This window comes from Drosophila subpulchrella, chromosome X (genome assembly GCF_014743375.2).
Source record: "Drosophila subpulchrella strain 33 F10 #4 breed RU33 chromosome X, RU_Dsub_v1.1 Primary Assembly, whole genome shotgun sequence".
NCBI classification, from domain to species: domain Eukaryota; kingdom Metazoa; phylum Arthropoda; class Insecta; order Diptera; family Drosophilidae; genus Drosophila; species Drosophila subpulchrella.
This window is the reverse complement of record NC_050613.1, coordinates 18,954,311-18,976,709: the sequence shown is the minus strand read 5'-3', so window position 1 is coordinate 18,976,709 and position 22,399 is coordinate 18,954,311. Positions and strand designations below refer to the sequence as shown.

The following is a 22,399-nucleotide window of genomic DNA, read 5'->3' as shown; positions in this document are numbered from 1 at the left end:
ATAGTGGAGACACCATCCTGTTTTACCGATCCTATTTATGTTAATATTACGTTTTTACTTTTAAATAGAATTATTGAACCTGGTTTAGGCGACCCTTCATAATATGCATTAAAACCATGTATGCCAACAGTTCAAAGAAGTCAGCTGAGTAGTTCTTTAGCCATGTTTTATGTAAATCTTTTAATTAATAAGTATTTTTCAAGCGCCCTCATTTTCGTTTTGGAAAATATACTTCATTTTAGCTAATTTCCGGCTCTACAAAATTTGAAAAACCTGTGACGTCTGCAATAACTCTTGAACGTGTTTTTGAATAAATCAATTTTAAATTCTTTAGACACGTTTTACCATTCACCTTACCTTTATCATTACCTTTCAACATTTCCCAATGATATGGCCACGCCAATGGATAACAGTTTTTCGAATCATTTCAGTTTAGCATTTAATGATTAATGTACCATCATCTGGGTTTTGTTTTTCGTTTAATATTTGCAACATTCGAACGGATAATACAAGTACAAGTGGTGTATAAAAGTTCGATGAGCAAAATTGACAAGGATTGTGTGGCAGTAAACAGTTTTCTTGTTCTTCGTTAGCTTATACTTCTTTGATATATATGATTATATTGAAACAATTGAATGCGGTATTGCCAGAATTTCGGTGATAATAATTTGTTTTCATATTATTAATCAATCGATGGTTCTGTTTTCCCATCGAAACAAATTCTTTTCAACAACGAATTAAATTCTATTAATATTTTCCTCCTTGAAACTGTTTATTTTCTCTAAAACTCTAGCAACACCGATGTGTATGTGTGACGTTTTCTTTTAATTGTTGTTTGCTTGCTTCGCTTTAAATACAATAATTACAGTGTAAAGTTGCTCTATAGGCTAAACTGGAAGGAATGATTGCGTTTAATTGTTGGACACACATAAAGTTGGAAACTTAATAAATAGGCGTTTTAAAATTAGGCTTGGAAGGGGCGCGGGGTCGATAAAATAGTCAACAATATAAATAAGGTTTAATAATTAACTAACAGATGTGAGTACAAAAGGGTTCGTCAAGAGAGCAGGGAACGGGAAGAATATCGGGAAAAGTGGTTAAAAGTAGGCTTAAATTAACAGCCAAGACCAACAAAAAACATTGCGCACTTAGGATCTACACGTACACTAAACATAATTTTGGTAGTTTGGGCTTAAACTAGTTGCTCGTTTGGTTGCCTAACATTAGTAAATACATACACACACGCTTAAACTCTACGCTACTTAATGATTATGATGTCTGGTTGTAAATCAGGAATGGGATTCCATTGAAAGAACGAATCGAAATCGAAACGGAACTAAAAACGAATAAAAATTACGGGTAGGGGGTACTTCCAACGGGAGAGGCCGGAAATTAAAGCTTTGTATGTTTGACCGTATCCGTCCAGTAGTTTTGTATTGTCATCGCCTCCAGCGAGTTGAGAAACGAGTCGTTGTCCAGGCTGTACATCTCATCCGAGTTGTCCTGCAAAATCAAGAGGGAGAACTATTCAGTGCATAGGAAATTCAGGTGCCCAGGGCCATTGGTCAACGAATCCTTACACTCACCCGCATGGTGCTGTCGTCGATGTAGACACTCGAGTCCGGTTCGCTGAGGGCCTGCGGCTTGTTCAGATACCGTCGGCGGTACAGGACGATGCCGATAGTGCCCACTGTGCAGCAGACGCCGAAGACAGTGAAGCAAATCGCCGAAATGGCACCCGCATCCAGGAAATATGTTCGCTGAAAGCAGAAACAGTTGTTTTATTTATTATAATCATTAAAACAATTTAAATAAGAAAAAATAATTTCTTTATTTTTTTTATAAAAAAAAAAGATATAACTTAAGCTTTCTTTTGACTATCTATAACTTTTTATATAAGTAAAGATATTTTGGTTAGAAAATTATATTATATACTAGCAATGTTGATTAACATAAATTGAAATATTGAAATATACCAATTCTTAGATTTATTATTGGAGAAAATTATATCTTAATCTTCTTATAACTTTTTATTTAAATAAATTTATTTTGACTAAAAAATTATATTACTCGGGGAATAGTAGTATAACATTTAATAAAAATCGGTAGATTGAAAGATCAATTAGCTTGAAAAATAAAGCGAGTTTCGAAATAGGATGCTTAAGTTATGATAAGTAAAAGTTACTTAAAGATTTCACCCACCTGAATGGCCAGGGCCTCGGATGAGATGTTGCCCTCGTCGCCGATGGTTCCATCGTAGAACCCGGATCCAGGCACGCCCCCCGCCACACTGGGCGCCGCGGAGGCGGACCTGGTCAGGAGGCTCTTGGTGTCGCTGGAAAAGTTGATGTAGCGATTTATGTGCTTGTATTCCGCGGAAAGGACCTTGGATTTGCGCGATCTGTGCTCGCTCTCGGCCCGTCTGAGTTCATCCTCCTTGTTGGCGTTTTCCAGGGTGAATGGTGCCTTCTCGCCCTCGCCCTCGCCCTCGGCCGTGACCCCTGACCCAGCTCCAGCAGCCGAACCAGCCGCGCCCGCCAGGAGCTCGTCGGACAGCCACTCCGTATTGATCTTGGGCGTCGATGGAGTGGCCGCCGAACCAGCCACCGTGGATGTGGATGCACTGCCTCCGGATCCTGGTGTTGTTGTTGATCCTGCCACCGTCCTTGTGGTGGTGGTGGTGGTTGTAGTTGTTGTTGTGGCCGGACTGCTGCTGCTGATCGCAACAGGTTTTGTTGTGGTGGTGCTACTGCTGCTGCCATTTGTACTGCATAAAAAACATTTATTAATTATATTATATTAAATTATACATATATGTACATATAGTAAAAAAATTAAAAAATATACCGATATTTTAATAGATTCCCAAAGCATGTTTAAATTGAATGATATCCAAAATGAATATGAAGGGAATTGAACGTTTTAATTATCACACTAATAAATCCAATTGATGGACATTAAAAACGAAATTAAAATAGATTCTAAAAAATATTTAATAATTGATTTCCAAAACCCATTTAAAAGGGTCGTTCCCCTGCTAAAATTATATGACCTAAAATAAAAAATTATTAAAAATATTTAATAGTTGATTTACAAAGCAAATACATACAAATATACTATAAACTAAATTAAAACACAAATTAAAACTTTTAATTAAAACACTAAAAAAACCAATAGATGGGCATTTAAAAAACGTTAAAACAATTTTAGGAATTTGGTCATATTTAGAAGTACCGAAATATATCTATCTAAGAAAAGAAAAATTTTCATTGAAATAAAAAAAAGATTTTTTTACAATAATTTGTAATAATAAAAAACTAAAACTAAATAAGTAAACTCACCTAGTGCTACTGCTGAAATTCGTAAAGTTGTTGAGCTGCTCGGAGGTGAAGTCCGCCGATCGCTTGAACTCGAACTGAGCCAGCTCCTCGTTCGCGGCAGCTTCCTCGGTATCCGCAGCCGCATCCTGATCGGGATCTGGATCTGCCTCTTCCTGCTCCCGATCTTCATCCTGCTCCTGCTCCTGCTCCTCATCCTGCTCCTGCTCACGATCGTTGAGCGGCAGCTGCTCCTCCTGCAGCTCCATCGCCTGGTCTACCTCATCGACCTGGGCCAGTTGTGGGTCACCATTGTAACTGGGGGTCACCACCGGCCGGCTGGTGGTGGGTCGGTGGGTCAGGTCCATGATGTTGCTCTGGGTGGCTGTGCCCCACGTCTGGGTCACCGTCGTCTGGTAGAGTTTGGTGGTTCGCACGGGCTGCGACTCCGCCTCCTGGCTGGGATATGTGTGGACATGGCTGGACAGCAAGTTAACTGCGGGAAATGAATTAAATAAAATAAGACAGGGTTCTAGTAAAAGTTGTAATTAATAGATAAAATTTATAACAAAATGTAGTTATAGATCAATAAAAAATATCAAATATTAAAATGTTAAAATACATTAAAAAAGAAAATTAAGTTTATATTAAAATGTTAAGGTTTATCTATGAATACTATAAAATAAGGGCCTAAAAACGGGATATATAATATAAGTGAAGCGTTTTTCAATTCAGTTTTGGGCGGTTTGTGGGCGTTTGAGTGGGCGTGGCACTCTTTTCAAATAAACTTGAACTGCGCAGGAATCTCAGGAATCTGCATGCCTAATCCCAGTATTGTAGCTCTTATAGTTTCCGAGATCTCAGCATTCATACGGACAGACGGACAGAAAATATTAGTTATAGATGTATTTCAATTTTTAAAGAAATCAAAATTAGTATTATCCTTTTTTCACAATCCATTTCTAATCGATATGATCCTAAACCTACTTGGGTATATTGCTACTACTACTTACCACTCAGGATCAGGGTTATCCAGAACCAGTGTGACCACCAGTAGAAAGTCATGATGCGTCCCGTTTTGTGATCTTGCGACAACTGCTCCCAAAAGCTGGAAGAGATGGGGAGAAAGAGTGGGTGAGGATGAGTCAGTGGAAACAATTGGCATTAAGTGTGTGTGTTAGCTTGTTTCGATGAAGTCATCGAAATCGCGTTTTCGAAATACGTTTTATATTCTGAGAAACGGGTTTAGTCGCCGGTCCCCGGAGTGTTTGCCTTTTTGGGGCATTTCTGGGTGCCCCATACTCATCCTACGGCCTACACAGAAAACGAAAAAGCTGTAAGATCCCTTGAGACTTGGCAATTATGATTGTGAGCCACTTCACATCTTCTTAATAAATAAAACCATAAATAAACCAAGGATAAAAATTCAAGATCTCTTGAGACTGGATATCATTATCAAATTTAGTATGATTTAATGTACTTTTTTTTTCTGTGCATCCACCCACCGAAGGTCGACGACTTGTGTCATAAACAAAAGCCTTCTTCATTCGCATCTTCGAATGCTTATTTTCAGCCAGCCCATCCCTTTTTCATGTTTGTTAATTTCATTTCGAGTTTCTGCCCACGCAAAAAAAAAAAAGATGTAACTGTCTTAAATGGCTCTGACTGTATGGGCCACCTCCTCGGCCCTCTCGTGCTTGCTCTTAATTGTTTTGCCGCTTTGTTCTGGCCAACTGGCAGTACAAATAAAGCCGGCAAACAACGATTGAATGGTGTCGACGCTGCGATACTCAGCCAGCAAATAAATATTTTAATAAACTGGCAAGCAAGCGAGACATTTGGCATTTTAAAAACATGAAGTGGGTACATTTCATATTAATAATAATAATTATAAGGTTATTTATGGGATTTCCTCATTTTAATGTCGAATATACCCCATAAATACCAGGTATTTGACAAAGCAAAAATTAGCATTCCAATTTTGGGCAAATAAATACAAATTAAGTTTTAGCTGTTGGTTTTCTTGTTGTTTTTGTTTCTTTTGGGATACACAAACTTTTGGCAATTCCAAGAGCCGAAAACCACAATTTGAAGCCCGGCCTAATTCGCATTTGTGCGGCACGTACATTTGCTTGTGCTAAAAACGAGAACATAGAACCGAGAACAGAGAATTTGTTAAACGTATTTTACCCATTTATTTGGGTTAATTGTCTTGTTTGAGTTGTGTTCTCCAACCGATAAGATACGTTGGAAATGGTTATATCTATTTAGAAATGAACTGATGAAAGTTCACCTGCAGTATTACGCATACGCCACTTGGCACACACAACCAGATACATAAGTAGAGATAGTTGACATGACGGCATCAGGCGTTAAAGGTCACAAAAAGCATTTGGCCGACGGCTTTATGCTTTTTTATGCTCCATGGTAATTCGACGGGGCCATAAAACAAAACAGCAATTGTTTAAAAGCCCGCCGGATTTATTGTAAACAAAGCCAGGCAAATGGAGAGGTTCTGCGAACCATAACGAATGACATCCATACCAGACTGGGCTTTTCAGGCCCAAGCCCAGGGGGAAGAATGGTATGCTATGCAAATCTCATCGGCATCGTTAAACAATTTACCCAGCAGCCGGGAAAAAAACAGATGCACCGCATCTACAGGTCGGTTCAAGATATTAGTCGTCTCAAGTGCTTTAATATCATACCTTTTCTTAATGTTTAATAAAATTTTAAACAGTTAGCTCTTCAATCATCCAACACAAATAGATTTAAAGTCGAATAAAAATTAAATAAATTAAAAATTGTTTCTTTTATATATCCTTTTTGAGATAATCATATACTTGACTTTTAAAAATATTGACAGAAATCTCCACTGTTGCTATTTTTGGGAGCACTGCTGTATGGGCGCATTTTGGAATCGGACTCAAGGCCCTGGGCCCTGTATGCAGACCATTTCATAATACCACAAAGGCAAAGAAAACGGAGGAGAAAAACCAAATGCACTTTCATATGCCCGCAAAACTGGAGCAAGTGCCTCCACATTGCAATTAAGCCCTGCCACAAAGAAAACACCCAGGGAAATACCTATTTGCCTTGTCCCTCCATCAGATACTCTTTGCAATTGGTTTTTATTTTAGACTTTGTATCATGACATTCAGAGGCATTCATAACTCAATCGCTTGTTAAATTCTAATATTTAATATGGACTCACTCGACTGACTAGTGCTCTGAATAGAATGCAAACGTATTACAAACCAGTTCGATATAATAACTCAGTCACTTAAGTTATAATCGATGGGGTTGGGCACTGCGTTTTTATTTTAGAACTATGGTAAATGGTTTTTGTGCGGTTAGGAACATAATAAAATTTAAATATTAACCAAATATTTGTTTTAACTAGTACAGGTAATATACATGAAAATGATATTCATTCCTGAATTAGATTGGCTAGAGTTAATGGTATAATTAGTTTTTTAATTCTTGACAAAGCTCGCCACAAAGGGAAAGTACCCTGCTGAAATAAAAAACCTCAGAGGGAGAACACAACAAAAATTAAAGAAAATAAAAACAAGGCAACCTTCAAGTGCAGGCGACAAAGGCGAAATTGAAAAGGCAAAGTGCAATAATTATATGCAGGGGGCGGGGCTCAGAGGGGCGGTGGGCGGCACTGGAAAAGTGGGTGGGAAAGTTCACGCTCACTTTCTATTCGCGGCACGCAAAACTAAAAACTGGATTCCCGCTCAACAATTATTACCTAAGTGTCTCGATTGTTATAAATCCAAATGCGTACATTCTAAATTGAAAACAGAATAAATTATAGGAATTTAATTGAATTTAATCTTAAATATGGCATTTATAATTAGCTTGCTCGAAAAGGTAAAACAAGTTGAAAGTTTTAGGGGCTAAGAACAATGTGTAGTTCATATCTGAATAAATAGAAGATGAGCCAGGTGATCTCATCCATTTTGGGGTTTGAGTGTCTTCCATTGTGGATAAATAAATATATTTATTGAAATTAGCAAAATGCTGCCACAATGGCAAGTAATTGTTACTTTCGGCACAGTGGAAACCCACTTAACTGGCTGTCCCTGCCATTTTCCTACATTTCTTTTCTTTTGGGGGCCGAGGGCTTTTCTTTGTCTGCCCCAGTCTACCCAGACACACTTGTCTAACAAATAACTTAATTTTCGGTATGCAAATCGAAAGTGAAGGCTCCCTCACTTCGCAGAACAAAGTGAAATTTCATTTTCATGCGCCCAGCATACGACAAACAAAATGCCTCTAGATCGGGGTCACCACCAAGTAACGTGCGTGTCACAACTGCAAAACAATTGTGGTTACTTGGATCAGATGGTTTTAAAAAATGGTATTGCCTATTTCTGCATTTACAAAAAAGAAACAGCTCAAACTACAAATGAGTTATTAATCAGAAAATTAATTAATTGTCTGTTGGTATCTCAATCAATTTTTTACACTTACTTTTATAATTTGAATTCGAATTAATTGAACGCGTTCAATGACCAGCTGGCTTTCTTTGATAAGTGGTTTTATGTGTCTGCGATAATATCATAAATAATACGATATATTAATTGATTTGCCCAATTTATTTAGTGCAATTTGACAGGTCTTATCTAATGTGGTTGATTAGAAAGCATTTGCTGATATGATGACTAAAAAACAATCATTCAGATTAGGGTTGGGAAATATCTATGATATTGGCACCATCGATAATTTTGGCTATCGATGGTGGTCACTATCGATATTATCGATACTATCGAGTATCGTAGAAAATAATCAACAAAAATAAATTTTATTGAAAATTGATACTTATAGAAATTAATTTACCAAAGTTCGGCGTTGAACATTTAAAATACCACCATGCTCTAAAAAATGTACCTTAAAATCTTTTTTAAGGTATAAAACTCAAATTTTTGCTGAGCGATACTATCGATATTGGGTTCAAACCATCGATGTGTCCCAAATTTTAAAACTATTGATAGTTTCGATCGTTTTACAAACCTTAATTCAGATGACCAATAACATTTTTACACTTTACAATATTTAATTTCTTGAAACACTCCATGGGCAACTCATCTAATTTGATTTCCGCCAAGAGACTTGGCCGAAAAACCCTTTTGTTGGCATAAGTTTGGTAATATTAGAAAACGAAACTGTCTGCCAAACAATTGAAGCTGACAAGTTGTTTTTTTCCTCCATTTCAATTGTTGGTAAGATGCTCGTTTTTTCTTTATCTTTTTTTCGCATACTTTCTTCTTCGTTTCGAGTTGGATAAAAAGTGAAATTTGATGGCTTTCCTATACATTTAAAAGATAACTCATTTGTTTTCCTTCTAGTTGAGAGCTTAAACTAACTAAAGGAAAAAACTTTTCTTAAACAGATCTAAAATTATCTTGATACTATGAATAATGAACTTATAATGAATGCTTGTTACATCACAAATGTTTGTTTATTATTACGTACATAGATGAAAAATGAAATATACTGCAGTATACAAGTTCGGTTTTTTGTAAATTATAAAACCCGCCAATGGGGGACTTGTATCAATTTTCGATCGTTAACAGTCGGATGAAAAATGATACATATGCTACAGTATTCCAATTTCCCGCCGGCTATTCACAGCATGTTGCCGCGGCTCGAAGGGCTGGCGCGATTCGAGTTGCTGGCGTTGAAGTCAGGTGCGGTTAGGATGTCCGGCAAGAAGTCCCTGATGAAGCCCGACACGAAATCATTGTCCTGAGTACGCTTAGGATCCTGTGGTGTAGAATCCTTTTTCGGTTGCTGCATCGGAAAGCCAGGCTGTTGCTGCATCGAATAGTCAGGCTGTTGCTGCATCGGAAAGCCAGGCTGCTGTTGCATCGGATAGCTAGCCTGTTGCTGCATCGGATAGCCAGGCTGTTGCTGCATCGGAAAGCCAGGCTGTTGCTGCATCGAATAGTCAGGCTGCTGCTGCATCGGATAGCCCGGCGGCGGACGGCTAAGATCCGGTGGCATGGGCACCGCCTTCCCGGTGTCCATCATCGGTTGAGAATTGGTATTAGGATCATAGCCATATCCCGGCTGGGATTGGTAGCCGTAGCCGTCTCCCTGCTGCCAGTAGTAACCATTTGTCGGCTGCGAGTTGTATCCGTATTCCGGCTGGGATTGATGAGCACCGTCCAGCGAATATGAAGGCGTAGCCGGATATCCCTGAATGTAGGGATATTCAGGTGGCGCTGGTGCTGCTGCCGCCTCCCGAGCCAGTCGCTCCTTGCGCAGATCCTGGACAATGGTCATGAGGGCCACCTCCAGCGGAATATCCTGCTGCGAGACGATCGCCTGCAGGCGAAGCTTCTGCTCCTTAGTCAGCTTAAAATTGGGCCTTATATATTCATCGATGATGCTGTCTCCCGATGGCGGTCGGCTGAACTCCTCGGCTCCTGGCTCCTGGTTCCAAAGATACGAAACAGCTAAGTTTTCAAAGGCCAAGTTGAGGGCCCTCAGATCCAAGGGCGGAGGTTGAAGGGGAATCGAATTCAAATCCTTCGGATTGGTCTCCTTGACCTGAGGTGTTGTGGGCACCTCGGTCGAGAGCGGAGTCTCAACCGGTTTAAGTTCGGGATGGGAAAAGAAATCCCAGGCGGTTTTCTGCAATGTCTCGAGGCTCGGAAAATTGGCAAGGAGCACATCCGCTTTTGGACCATTGCTCGAGGCAGATGACGATGACGATGTGGCTGTTGATGATGACAAAGAAGAGCTGAAGGATCCGGACAGCTGCTGGTTTTTATCCCGGATGTGGCCGACTTGATACCCAGATGAGTCCTCGTTAGCAGCTTGCTCCTTACGATCCTTACCACGGTCTTTGTCATGTTTACGCTTAACTTGCTTTTCGGAACCTTGCTTGCCATCATCCTCCAGGTTCTTTTCTCCCAGCTTGGCATCATTCTTCAGCTTCTGTTTCTTTTGCTTGCCATCATTCTTCAGGCTCTGTTTCTTTTGTGTGCCATCATTCTTCGGGTTCCGTTTCTTTTGCTTGGCATCATTTTCCGGATTCTGTTCCTTTTGCTTGGCATCATCCTGCCAAAGACTCATTAGCTGGGTTTGAGCCACCTGCTTCTTCTGTAGCGGTTCCTCTTTCATCGGCACCAGCACCTCCATATCAACGTTTTGCTGCCATTTTCCAGTAGTGTCAGAAGTCGGAGTTTCAGGAGGAACCTTCGGCTTACCCTGCTTCTTGGGGGAAACCCAAATCGTTCCCGGACTGAACTCCATAAGCGGCGGCTGCTGTATAGACCACGGCGGCTGAAGTATTGTGATGGGATTTTCAAAATTCTGAATTGGAGTTCCAGGACGAACCTCCGGTCTAATCTGCTTCTTCGGGGAAACCTGCTTCTTCGGGGAAACCGGATTCGATCCCCGGTTGAACTCCATAATCGGCTGTTGCTGTATATACGGCGGCGGCTGAAGAATTGTCATGGGCTTTTCAATATTCCGAGTTGGAGTTACGGGACGAAGCTCCGGGAATGCCTGCTTCTTGGGGGAAACCGGATTTGATCCCGGATTGAACTCCATGGTCGGCGGCTGCTGTATATACCACGACGGCTGAGGAATAGTCATAGGCTTTTCAATATTCTGATTTGGAGTTACAGGACGAGCCTCCGTTTTGGTCTGCTTTTTGGGGGAAACCGGATTAGATCCCCCGTTGAACTTCTTAGCCGGCGGCTGCTTTTTTTGCCACAGCGGCTGAAAAGTAGTTATAGGCTTTCCAATGTTCTGAGTTGGAGTTACAGGGCGAACCTCCGCTTTGGTCTTCTTCTTGGGGGAAACCGATTTCGTTCCTCGACTGAACTCCCTAATCGGCGGCTGCTGTATATACCTCGGCGGCTGAAGAATTATCATGGGCTTTTCAAAAGTCTGATTTTGTTTTTTTATCAAAAGTTTTAGTTGAGCCTGCGACATTTTTGGAAATTTTTTATTCGGCATCTTGGTTGGAATTTTATTTTCAAACGGTATTGTGTGTTGTCTTGCTATGAAGGTATACGAAAATGATTTGACTTGAGCTCAAACCAGTTGACATTCGATTCGGCAAAAAGGCACAGCCTATTTGATCTTGGGTTTTGGGGTTCTTGGGTGGGATTGTAAAATCCAGTGTTTGACAGCTGTTCGGGTGGATTATTATTATTAGTAAACAGTGTCAAAAATCTTCAGTCTATGTACGCATTTTAAAGCTCACAAACATACTAATACAGCACAATAAAGCAGCACTTAATTTTAACTAGGACAACACTTAAATTAAGTACATTAAAGATTAATGTCTATATACTTATATATTACTTATATATAATTACAACTTACAACTTGTATATAATTATATAAACCGAATTACAGAATTCATGGTTTAGTCTAAAATTGTAAGACTACAACTATACACGATTCTATATGCTAATAACATTTAAATACATATGTATATTAAAAAAATGTTGTGTGGCCAGGGACCGTAAATAAGAGTAATATGTGATGTTTATTTCAAAAGGCCTACTAAGATTTTAAAAATAAAGTTTGCCACCAATTGGCGGAAATTTATGCATTTCTAGTTATGCGTTTTACAAATTTTCTGATTGTTTGATACTTTGTGGACAAGATCAAAAAGAGCCGTTTGACGTTAAAAAACAAAATTCCTTTTAAAATAAAAATCACAAAGAACTCTTATTACGTTCACTTTGTTTACCTCTTCACTTTTTTGTTTAATTATTACAAGTTTCTAATAACTACAACATTTTTAGTATACGGTTCAAGTTTTAGCCTAAATATTAAATAGTTTTAGATTGACTAATAGTTTGAGGTTGAAGTTCTTCATTTCAGATTTGCCAACAAGTCTAAAAAACGAAACATCTTTTGATCGCTTTGATTTCCCCATCATCAGTCGACCGATCCTATCACCACGATCTATTGTGAATATATCATCGTTTTACGCAACTTCCCCTAGATATCTACCTCCCCCCCCCCAAAAAAAAAAAAAAAAAATGGCCACAATGGCGAATGCCAAGATGCGATATTCATGAGCCCTGAAAGACCAAGTTGCGTTTTCAGTTCGCTCCGCTTTTCGTCTCTCGGTTTTTTCCTATTGTTTTGATGTTTTGATGGAGGCTGCAAATGCAATTGCAACTGCCGACTGGCAACCGGATATGGTCACAAAAATCTGAAATCTCATTCCCATTCCCATCTGCGACTCTCCGCATATGATTTTCAGATTGTTTGTTTTCATTTTCATTTCCCCGTGGTACTCACAATTGTGGTCGTTGTTGTTGTTCCTACTTTGATTTCCTCACTCCTCACGTTGATATTGGGCTTTCTTCCCTCTTGTTTCAGGTGCAACTGCAAGTAGATAAAGAAAACGATTTAAAACGGTTTATGGACACCAAAGATTGCTTTCCAATTGAGTAGTAACCTAAGCAATTAATATTACTCCACTGAAACAATTGGATTTCTTCCGTTTATGGTAATAAACGGTTATATCCCGTACCGAAAAGGTAATACTTCATTAGAAAATATAAGGAAACAAGTATTCTGGACTAGTTCTACAACGACTATGAATAATATTCAGAGTGACTTAGAGTTCTAGGCCTACTTTGGAATGATTTGTGGAGTGAGTTGACTTCAAGGACGACGGCTACTAGATTCCTCGGTGATCTTTGGTCTGATTTGAATGCCCCGCCGACTTGGACACACTAAGTTGCGCTCCACTGCGGATCCGGCTGGCTGATCCCACCGATCTCCGCCAGATACCCCTACCCCTTTTAAATGTAGTGTAATTTCAGCCTCCAAGTCGGTTTTTGGCTAATCAAAGCAAAGACTTGCCTTGGCTTTGGCTAATTACAATTATAACCCACTGGGCTGACTCAGTCAAGAGATTATGTTTTGGTATTATTTTAAGATTTTGCGCTGCTTATGCAATGCGAGGCAATTAATTGCGATAAGAACGTGCTCGAGTGTAACGTAAACTGCTTTGGGTTGGGTTCAGAACCCCATTGAAACCAAATGACGTCGTTGCAACAGCAGGGGTTAAAATGTCATTGTGTATATATGTATTTAGATTAAATAATGTATTTAAATTTAAAAAAATTCTACTTGAGAAATGGTCCAGTTACTTTCTGGTTGGTTTTTTGGAAACCGGATATATAATATTTTTTATGTTTTTTGCAAAACCATATCATATTATTTTGTTGTTTGCTAACGCCTCTGTCTCTGTATATGGTTTAAGAAAAAACAATCTTGGAATTTCCGATTTTTTATAGCTATCAACTATTGTGTTGACCAACACAGTGTTCTTCTTTTCTGATTTCTTGGAAACCAGATATATTTTTTATGTTTTTTTGCAAAACCATATCATATTATTTTGTTTTTTTGCTAACGCCTCTGTAAATGTTTTAAGAAAAATTCTTTGAATTTTAGATGTTTTATAGCTATCAACTATTTTGTTGACCAACACTGTGTTATTCTTTTCTGATTTTTTGGAAACCAGATATATTTTTAATGTTTTTTCCAAAACCATATTCTATTATTTTGTTCTTTTGCTAACGCCTCTGTATATGGTTTAGGAAAAAGCCATCTTAGAACTTTAGATTTTTTATAGCTATCAACTATTTTGTTGACCAACACTGTGTTCTTCTTTTCTGAAGGGCGCACCCATATGACGCGTTCGGGTTTCTTTGGGTCTGGCTGAGAAAGTGACAAACCAATTCCGTTGACCATGTTTGGAGTGGCGCTTCTTATTCCGTTCTCTGTTTTGGTTTGGACTTCTAGGTTTGTTTTCTGTTTTCCATTTCCATACGACGTGGTGGGCATGGCCAAGTGCTTTTTTTTTGGTCGGGTGGTGCTCCTCTATTGGGGTCAGCGGTTCGTTGTGGGTGCGATTAGCTGACACCGATTCCCGGTGCTTGATAAGGCGGCCAGTTGGGTTGCCCGAGAGACTGGGCCCACTCGAATTCAATAGAATTGATTCGGCTCAACTACACCAAACTGTTTGACCAGCCGCCAAAGGGGTTCGACCTACAAAAAGTGAAACCCTCCAGGAATTAACCCGGTTTCCTAGCTATCTTACCCTTAATAATTCATTCGTTAGACTTCGTTTGATAAGTGAATAATACAATAATGGCTAATGGAAACCCCAACTGTATAAACACAAAACTGACCGAAATGGTTACTTGTTCAATGGATACTGACATATGTCAGTTCCTAAAGGTGTAAGTGGTGGCACTAATCTATTTAGGGTTGAAACCCTTTTTGGAACATATGTAGAAATGTATTTATTTAGCTTTTAATCGACTTTAAAGACATACAGTATTTGTTATATTCGCTGATTTGCTAAATCAATTTGCCAACTAAACAAATGAAGACATTAAAGAGCTGTTGATCTTTCAAAGATGGTTATAATAAATAAGCTCTTTCTCCTCACTCCTTTAAATTTTTCACCCGCTGTTTTCCCATTTTTCAGTTTGTCATCTCTCGAATGATGATGGTCAAAGCATCGCTGCCGTCGTTCGTTCAACTCGTTTCGGATTTGCAAATCTGACTTAGAGCTGGCACGCCACATCCGAGCCAACACATATATATTTTAACCATAATGATATGGCCAATTCCGATGTTTCACATGCGTCTGGCTTCAAGCTAACTATGTGCAAATGATCGGGCGCACAAGAGCGAAGAAACTATTTGCCAAATTTTTAATAACCATAATTAAGTGCTTAGAGCCAGGCAGGAAATTGCATAATTGTGGTTTGGGCCACCATCTATCCAGCCATCCACCACCTTCGCCTCCCTTCCTCATTATGCAAATGCCTGTCTCGTCGCCGCGTTCTATTCGCGAATAAATCACGTATATATCACGTAGAAGGTGGCAAACAAAAGGCTTTGACGTCACACAGACCCAGCCCCCAAAACAGAATTCTTGATTTACTGCGTTCTACGTTGGACCCTTTTCGGACGTGTTCTGATATCAAGAATATCGCTTGAATCTCAAAAAAAGCACGTAATTGCATTAAAATATACTACAAATTACATGTCTTTATTTACATACAATGGATAAATAAGACTTAATTATAAAGCAGATATGGCTTCTGGTAAAATATTTAATTTTAATACCTAATTAAGTTAAAAGTTTAATATTAGTATAACCATATTTATAGACATTTTCAATAATAAAGTTTCTAAAGAATTTTCAGTAGGCATAAAAAAAATGGCTAAAACAATAGAGTTTCTAAGTACTTATAGTATTTTTACTTTCCCAAATGGAATCCATATCCATTCTATGGCAAAATATTCTTTCGGGTGTAAAGTTCTCAAGGTGACTATTGTCCGTTGGGAAAACTTTCATTTTGACTAATGTTAATGACTTTCGGGGGGCTGCAAGAGGTCTTGGCATTGAAATCTGGTTATTGATGATTGCACGCGAGCCTCAAATGTGGAAAGATATAACCGTACGTACATAAATAGTATGCATACATATGTACATCCAACGAAACCGAACCAAAGCGATCCGAAATCATTGCATCTCCACATGTATACCATTCAAATGGGCTTGGGGAAAACCTTTCCACTCGCTACCGTTTCAGACAATAGGTATATGCTGTATATGGTATATTTACCCCCGATTTCCCGCAGTGCAGCCCACTTTTACTTTCGGCTAATTGCACTACTTGGCCAGCAGGCGGCGCCACTTTCCCAAAAACGGCAGCCCGAGAAACAAATTAACAACAATATAATATGGATCTCTTCAAAAAAAAAAAAAAAGCCATTTCCTTTTGTGTGAGAAATGTAACAGAGTTAAGGGCCAAGAAGAAAGGTTGGCCAAAGACGTTGGCCAATTGATTGGATAGAGTGACATAATGGCGATGGCTCCTTGTTATTAATTACAATTAATTGTGCTTAATCAATTTGCCATCTCATGTCTATCATGAAGTCATAATGCGTTACATGATTTTAAATATAGATAATTGGAGGAGAGGCGATATAACACACAGTCCGATCATTAGAGGAGAGATACCTCAGTTCCTGTTTTTCAGCGTCTTTATACATACACCTCTTGGCGTTTCCGATGCGGATATGAAGAGGGGAATGACTGCTGCTAAAAGGGTACAGGAAATGGAGCCCAGCTCGTTAGTATTTACAGGAAAAATTAGGAGTTTCCCCCTTCGAGATTAAGCTATCCATATACTAAATAAAATCTATCAATCTATCTGATCTATTAAAACTACAAATATCTTAGACTACGCAGGCAACATTCTAGTATCGATTTAATTGAAAGTGTTTTAAATTACATCATTTTATTAATATCACAGGCCCAAAGATGACACATATTCAAGTATTTCCGTTGTTAAAGAATTCATATAAAAGCTTGTTTCTTTATCCGAAGACGGTGACTCACTAAATAAATACACAAAAAAACCTTTAAGACCAGATTAAAAATGTCAGTTGAAGGTGAAAATAATTCTGCAGTCCAGTCATACACAAAATGCATCATCAAGGCGAGAAAGAAAGTGACCTTTTTAATCACTGCTTAATTACAGGGCCTTTGTACTTGTGTATTTGTATACTCAAGGACTTAATTCGGATCCTTACAAAAAAGAACATACAAATCTCAGTTGAGAAAATGGGAAATTCAGAGACATTTGGCAAGAAAAGTCGCTGGAGCGACAATTCACTCGTTCCGCTTGTGGCTGCATTTTAATAGGAGAAAATTTCGAGGTGTTGGATATCTCGAAATACTTTACATAACGCAAAACATTAAGAAAAAAGTACAATTTTCCATATTAATTACGATGTTATACTTTTCCCCTAACGTAGTCATTTTTCTCATGTGCTCGAATTTTTCTTAAAATTTTCTTGGCTGGGCTCCAGCTATTTTACAAGGGGAAGTTTATGGCACAACACCAAAGAGACGCAAGAAAAACGACATTAAAATATCCCCAGTGGGTCTTAACAGCTTGATTAAAGCCGGTGAAAATTGGAAATTGAAATTGAAAATCTCTTATGCAACATCCATCGAAAGCAAAAGTTAGGGAGGGCTGCAAGACCTTTTCCGCATTTATTTGCAGACCTGAAAAATGGCTTTTGTTGAACCAGAAATTAGTTAGCGGGCGGTGGGGACATAGATTGTCATAGAAGTAGGAATGCTAAATAAAAAAAAAAGAGAGGGGAGCCCTCGCTGTGCTAAACATCCGCTGCACAACGGGTCGTATGAGTAACGTCAATTGAATTGACAGTTTAACAACAAATTACACAACATCCAGGGGCTTTGCGGGGTTTGCGGGGCCCATGGGATGTACAGGGGCCAGACAATAGCTTAGAGGCCTCATTAAATGCTTAGAGTGGAAAACGTATGTGAGCTAATTATTTCAGCTGCACAGGAAGAAAAAGTTTCAGAAAACTACAAAATAAAGGCTCTACTACTTCTATTGTATCTTGATATTTTCATTAAATCAAATAAATATAAATTTTAAATGTTTCAAGGCCTACATTTCCTTTCCGACTTCATCTATAAACTAAAATAAAATATATTTATCTATAATTACATAAATCTACATATGTTCTGCTAAAGTGCCAATAAATTGCTCCAAAACCATTGCAACTGATTAAATTGTTTCATACATAGGCATTCTCAAAGTGAACTTTATTTCGCCCTGTGCATTATTTTCCTCTCTTTATTTATTGTTGCATTTTTGCATGTGAACGGTGCTTTCGATCGGCTTTTGTAACCCAAAATGGTGCTCCACTGTACTGCCCCGGAATGCGGCGGCGGTGACATCACAGTTAAATAGTATTGACCATATAGTACAGCTCTAGTATTATATACCCACCCACTTGTTTCGCACTTGAATTGCCATCATCGATGGATCGTGGCTGTTAAATAAATTAAAGCACCATTTGCATAAATTTGTAATCGAATCGAGGTGACAAAGCGTGTAATTTATGCGGCACAATCGATATCGGAGGGCCCTCGGTGAAGACACCGAAATCCCATTGTTGTCTACAACCACAAAAGGCGGCAAAAAAAGCGTAAATGAATAAAATCCAATAAAAAATGCAAAAAGATATGAATGCGCCAACGACAATGAAATTGTTTAACTGCAACTGCAACGGCATTTGCATCTGCATCTAAATCTGAATCTCAAGGCACACCGACGTTCCCATAATGATGTTCATAAATTTTTTGGCATCCGAAAGACGAGTCATTTGCGATCGGCTCCGTCATCGTTTGGTTGAAAACCAAAAAAAAGTCGTCATTGACATTGTCTTCCCACAAAAAGGGTCGAAAGCAATTTGGCCAAAAGTGACAGGCTGTGGGCTTCCAAACATACATACGTGTATCTCTGCGAACCGCTATACCAAAACTGTTATCTTCAAGTTCTATTCCAATTTATGAAATAAGGGTTATCTAATTATATAGTTCTCAGTGAACAGTTTATAAATTATCATATACAAACACTTTGTATTCCCTTTGCAGATACAGTAGCTTTAAAGTATGGTAAGTAATTAAATCCTATGAGTTATATTATGATCTTATTATATTATATCCGATAATGGGGATTATTACATATTGATTCCGGGCCATTTGGCACGTGAATTTGAATGATGTTATTGCTGACACAATTTCCGAATTGGCTAAACATTTGTTCATGCTCCATTCAGCCTATTGTGCGTTCAATAAACTAAACTATCACCATTGTGCCTGCATTTGCAATCCGTTGAATATTTAAGTTGTTTACATTATTTCTCTTCATTTTATCACTTTTGATGCGATGAGATGTGTTTTGTTGCGTGGAAGACGACCATTGTGCGGCCGGAATTTTTGGGTCATCGGGTGAACAGGCGACCTTGGATCGATCCTAGAGAACCGGGAAGGTCAAAAGGCCCACGATCTTCAAGAAGATGCCAAGTTCAATGTCGAGCCAACAAGGAAGTGTGAAATTAACCAGCGTACAAATAAACCACTAAGCAAACAATACAAAAAAAAAACCTCAGGCCCAAGAGAGGTAAATATGGGGCGCAGCTGTTGAAGACTTGAAATTCGAAACTCAAAGTGAAGCTTCCATCCTCGCCGCCGGCAATTCACTTGCCTCATTGATCACTCAATGTTTAATCATCTTTCTGTTCATTGTTTTTGGTCAATTATTTCAGTTAACTAAATTCCCTCCGATCTGGCATTGGCCCGAATTTGAATATGATTTTTCAGGGCCTAGAACCAAGGGGTAAGACATCTGGCCAAAAAGGGGGGAAAACCAGGTTCCATGATTTCAATTACCAAAATAGAGGCGCGACCATATAACGCACTCTGTCCCGCCTTGAATATTTAATTTAAATTAGTTTTGTAAAAAACGATTATGGCCGCCGCCTCAGTTAACGTACATATGAGGAAGTTGCAGCCACTGGCACGCTTCCCCCAACCATAAAAGTTAATACTCCCCACTGTTTTTCACCCCTTTCTCTTCCGCTCTTTCCCAGGCCCCCACCGTAACAAAGAAAATGCTATTAAGAACGCTTCGTTCCAGCTTTAAAACTAAAAGATACCCCTTAATATTAAATTCTTTAAAATTGCTCTTAGTACATTGTTGTTAAAACATAATCAGTCAGGAAACACTTCAAATAAAGATAATGTGGCCTTCTTAAATGTATTCATGTTGATAGCTAAAGGTGATCCTGAATCAAGCGATTTCCGAAATGTATGAATCCTTACACAAACGCAAACTTGCATCCCAAATTTCATATCTCTAGCTCGAACAGATCCTGAGATATGGAGGGTTATACTTTTGTATCTCTTCTGGCCAATACACCTCTGCTCTCGCCTTTACAGGTAATCAACTCAGCCACAGTAGCTGCGTCCGTAAGATCCGCAGCTGATTCAGAGTCTGTTGATTCTACTTACTTAACCGTATGGCCTCTATGCCCGGCCAGTCATAAACTGGTTTAACGACTTAAAGTTCTGTAGACAAGCGGGGTGAAAGAGGGGCTTTGGGCGGTGTGGCAAGAGAGGGGCATAGATATAGGCAGGTAGGCACTAGAGTCCAGCGAAACAACAAAAATGTTAATCAGCCAATTGAGGCTGCACTTGGACTTGACAGCCAGAGCCGAACTGCACTTGATATATAAATGTGAAAAAGGCAACAATATTGTATGCCGACGTGAGTCATCCATCCTATAGGAATCCTCCTTCGATTAGATAAAGCCAGAACTGATAAAAATACAAAATACTATTTATAAGTGTAAGTATGTACGTATGTTCAAGTAGACAAAAAGAAAGAGGCAACAAAAGACAAAGGGGGAATCAGAATCAGTGCATGGCAGCTGGCAAAGTGTAAATGATTTAATATACAGCCAGCAATTGCCAATCCAGTTAAGAAAGGCATTATAAAGTATGAAAACAGTAAGCTGCTCGCTAACTGTAAAGAAAATAATACCAAACGCCGAGCGGAAAGATAAAATCGCCATTACTATTAATATGGGGTCTTGCGATTATTGTTTCGAGGCTTTTTCTATGGGGTTAACTCGCCTTATCATAGATCACTTAACACCAAAGTGAAGCCAACTACAGTTGGCTGTCCAGCGGTTAAAAGATAGTATGATATTAGGTGGTTAATGAATAGAAAAAATAAGTATAGCAAACCCTGAATTTGGGTACTAAAATATTATTGTTAATTTTAATTAATAATGGGTATAACACCCATTTTTTGTCCCATTTAAGGGCTAGCAAGCGTAAACACTAGTGCTATTAGTCATACTGGGGATTTCATTGAAAGGTGAAAAGGCATTGAAGGAATTTGGATATTTCCGGAACACGGGATTACGGATTTGAGTAAATGAACTTTATCTCAGGTCTATTTTGTAATCTATTTATTTATGTTACTAAATTGAATAAGTCCCCCAATATTATCAGTTTTCTAAAGCGACAGCTTATGGAATGTAAGTGTACAATTATTGAGGTTTTTCTAAATCGTTTCTTTTATAAGCTGGTAGTCCTTATGAGTAATAGATTAGAAATATGAAATCATTGTAAACTAAATGTTTCGCTGTTAGTTAAACATGAGAAGAGAACTCTAAATAGTTAATGAAGTTATAAACATTTTACAGGATACGTTAGCCAAACATTTTTATTAAAATAAAAAAAAAACTTACTAATTACTTAAATACTAATTAAAACCGAATCTGATCAGCGGGAATCAATTTAGGATTAGTAGTTATGAGGAAAATTCAAAAAATCGAAATCAATTAGGTACTTAAAAACGGCTATTAACTTGGCCACGTGAAACAGGAAATGTTCGCAAAACGAACGGTTAATACAGGTGCAATTTACAGGGGGGTAATCGCCTAATTACCGTTAGCCGTGCCTCACTGTATTTTCGTTTGTTTTGGGCTTCTAATTGGCAATTGGCAACTCGGGCTTTTGGCTTTTTGGCCATGCTCGACTAACTAAGTGAGCCTCGTTTAACGGTCTTTTATTTATTTAGTTATTGCAGCTGCTCACTGAGAGAAAAGATAATTGTTTAACTGTTTGCCAAAGACCCCACACACATATGCACAGGCACTCACATGGATACAAAAGGACCTGCAGCGTTTGTTTGTTGTCGACTTTTGCTTTATTTTATTGATTTTTAGCCAAGTCTCTTTGACAGGTTCAAAACACACACACACACACAGGCACGAAGCAAACCCACACGCAGGAAAACACACCCTTGCTGTGTATGTGTATCCCTGAACTGCCAAAAAAAAAAAAACAAATAGAAACAAAATAAATCCAGCTAGTTAACATAAGAATGTAAGTAAGTTTTAAACAAACCTTTTAGAATTTAGTTATGCATTTGGTTTCAAAACAAATTCCATGTGATAAACGTATTATTTTTGTTGTTTATTAAGGCGCGCGTCGCACGTTGTTACCAAAGGCAACAACAACACCAGAAGAACGACAACAAAGTTAGCCGCACGCCAAGCACACACAACACAAACACGTTAAAAAAAAGGAGAGCGCGCACGAGAAACCCGCTTTTCGAGTCGAAATTCACGAACGTTATGTTTAACCGTCGGCGGGCCGT

General features: G+C 38.7%; 1 protein-coding gene across 7 annotated transcripts; it reads right to left on the bottom strand.

The window, feature by feature from the left end:
* Positions 1-460: 460 nt before the first annotated feature.
* Positions 461-22,388, bottom strand: LOC119557154 (uncharacterized protein DDB_G0271670-like). Of its 7 annotated transcripts, none has more exons than XM_037869750.1 (7): positions 22,147-22,388; positions 12,606-12,692; positions 4,331-4,425; positions 3,342-3,813; positions 2,203-2,767; positions 1,581-1,760; positions 461-1,503 (listed from the first exon to the last, which is right to left on the bottom strand). In XM_037869750.1, the coding sequence occupies exons 3-7, from the start codon at positions 4,380-4,382 to the stop codon at positions 1,393-1,395; spliced, it is 1,380 nt and encodes a 459-aa protein (XP_037725678.1). In that variant the 5' UTR covers positions 4,383-4,425; positions 12,606-12,692; positions 22,147-22,388; the 3' UTR covers positions 461-1,392. The 7 variants fall into 7 exon arrangements, with proteins under 7 accessions (XP_037725678.1, XP_037725676.1, XP_037725679.1 ...); XM_037869748.1 differs by having other exon boundaries at positions 461-1,524; positions 1,587-1,760; XM_037869751.1 differs by having other exon boundaries at positions 1,587-1,760.
* Positions 22,389-22,399: the final 11 nt, after the last annotated feature.

What these genes read in the sequence shown, in the direction of transcription:
- LOC119557154 (XM_037869744.1), bottom strand. Translation starts at nt 11,300, where the DNA reads ATGCCGAATAAAAAATTTCCAAAAATGTCGCAGGCTCAACTAAAACTT.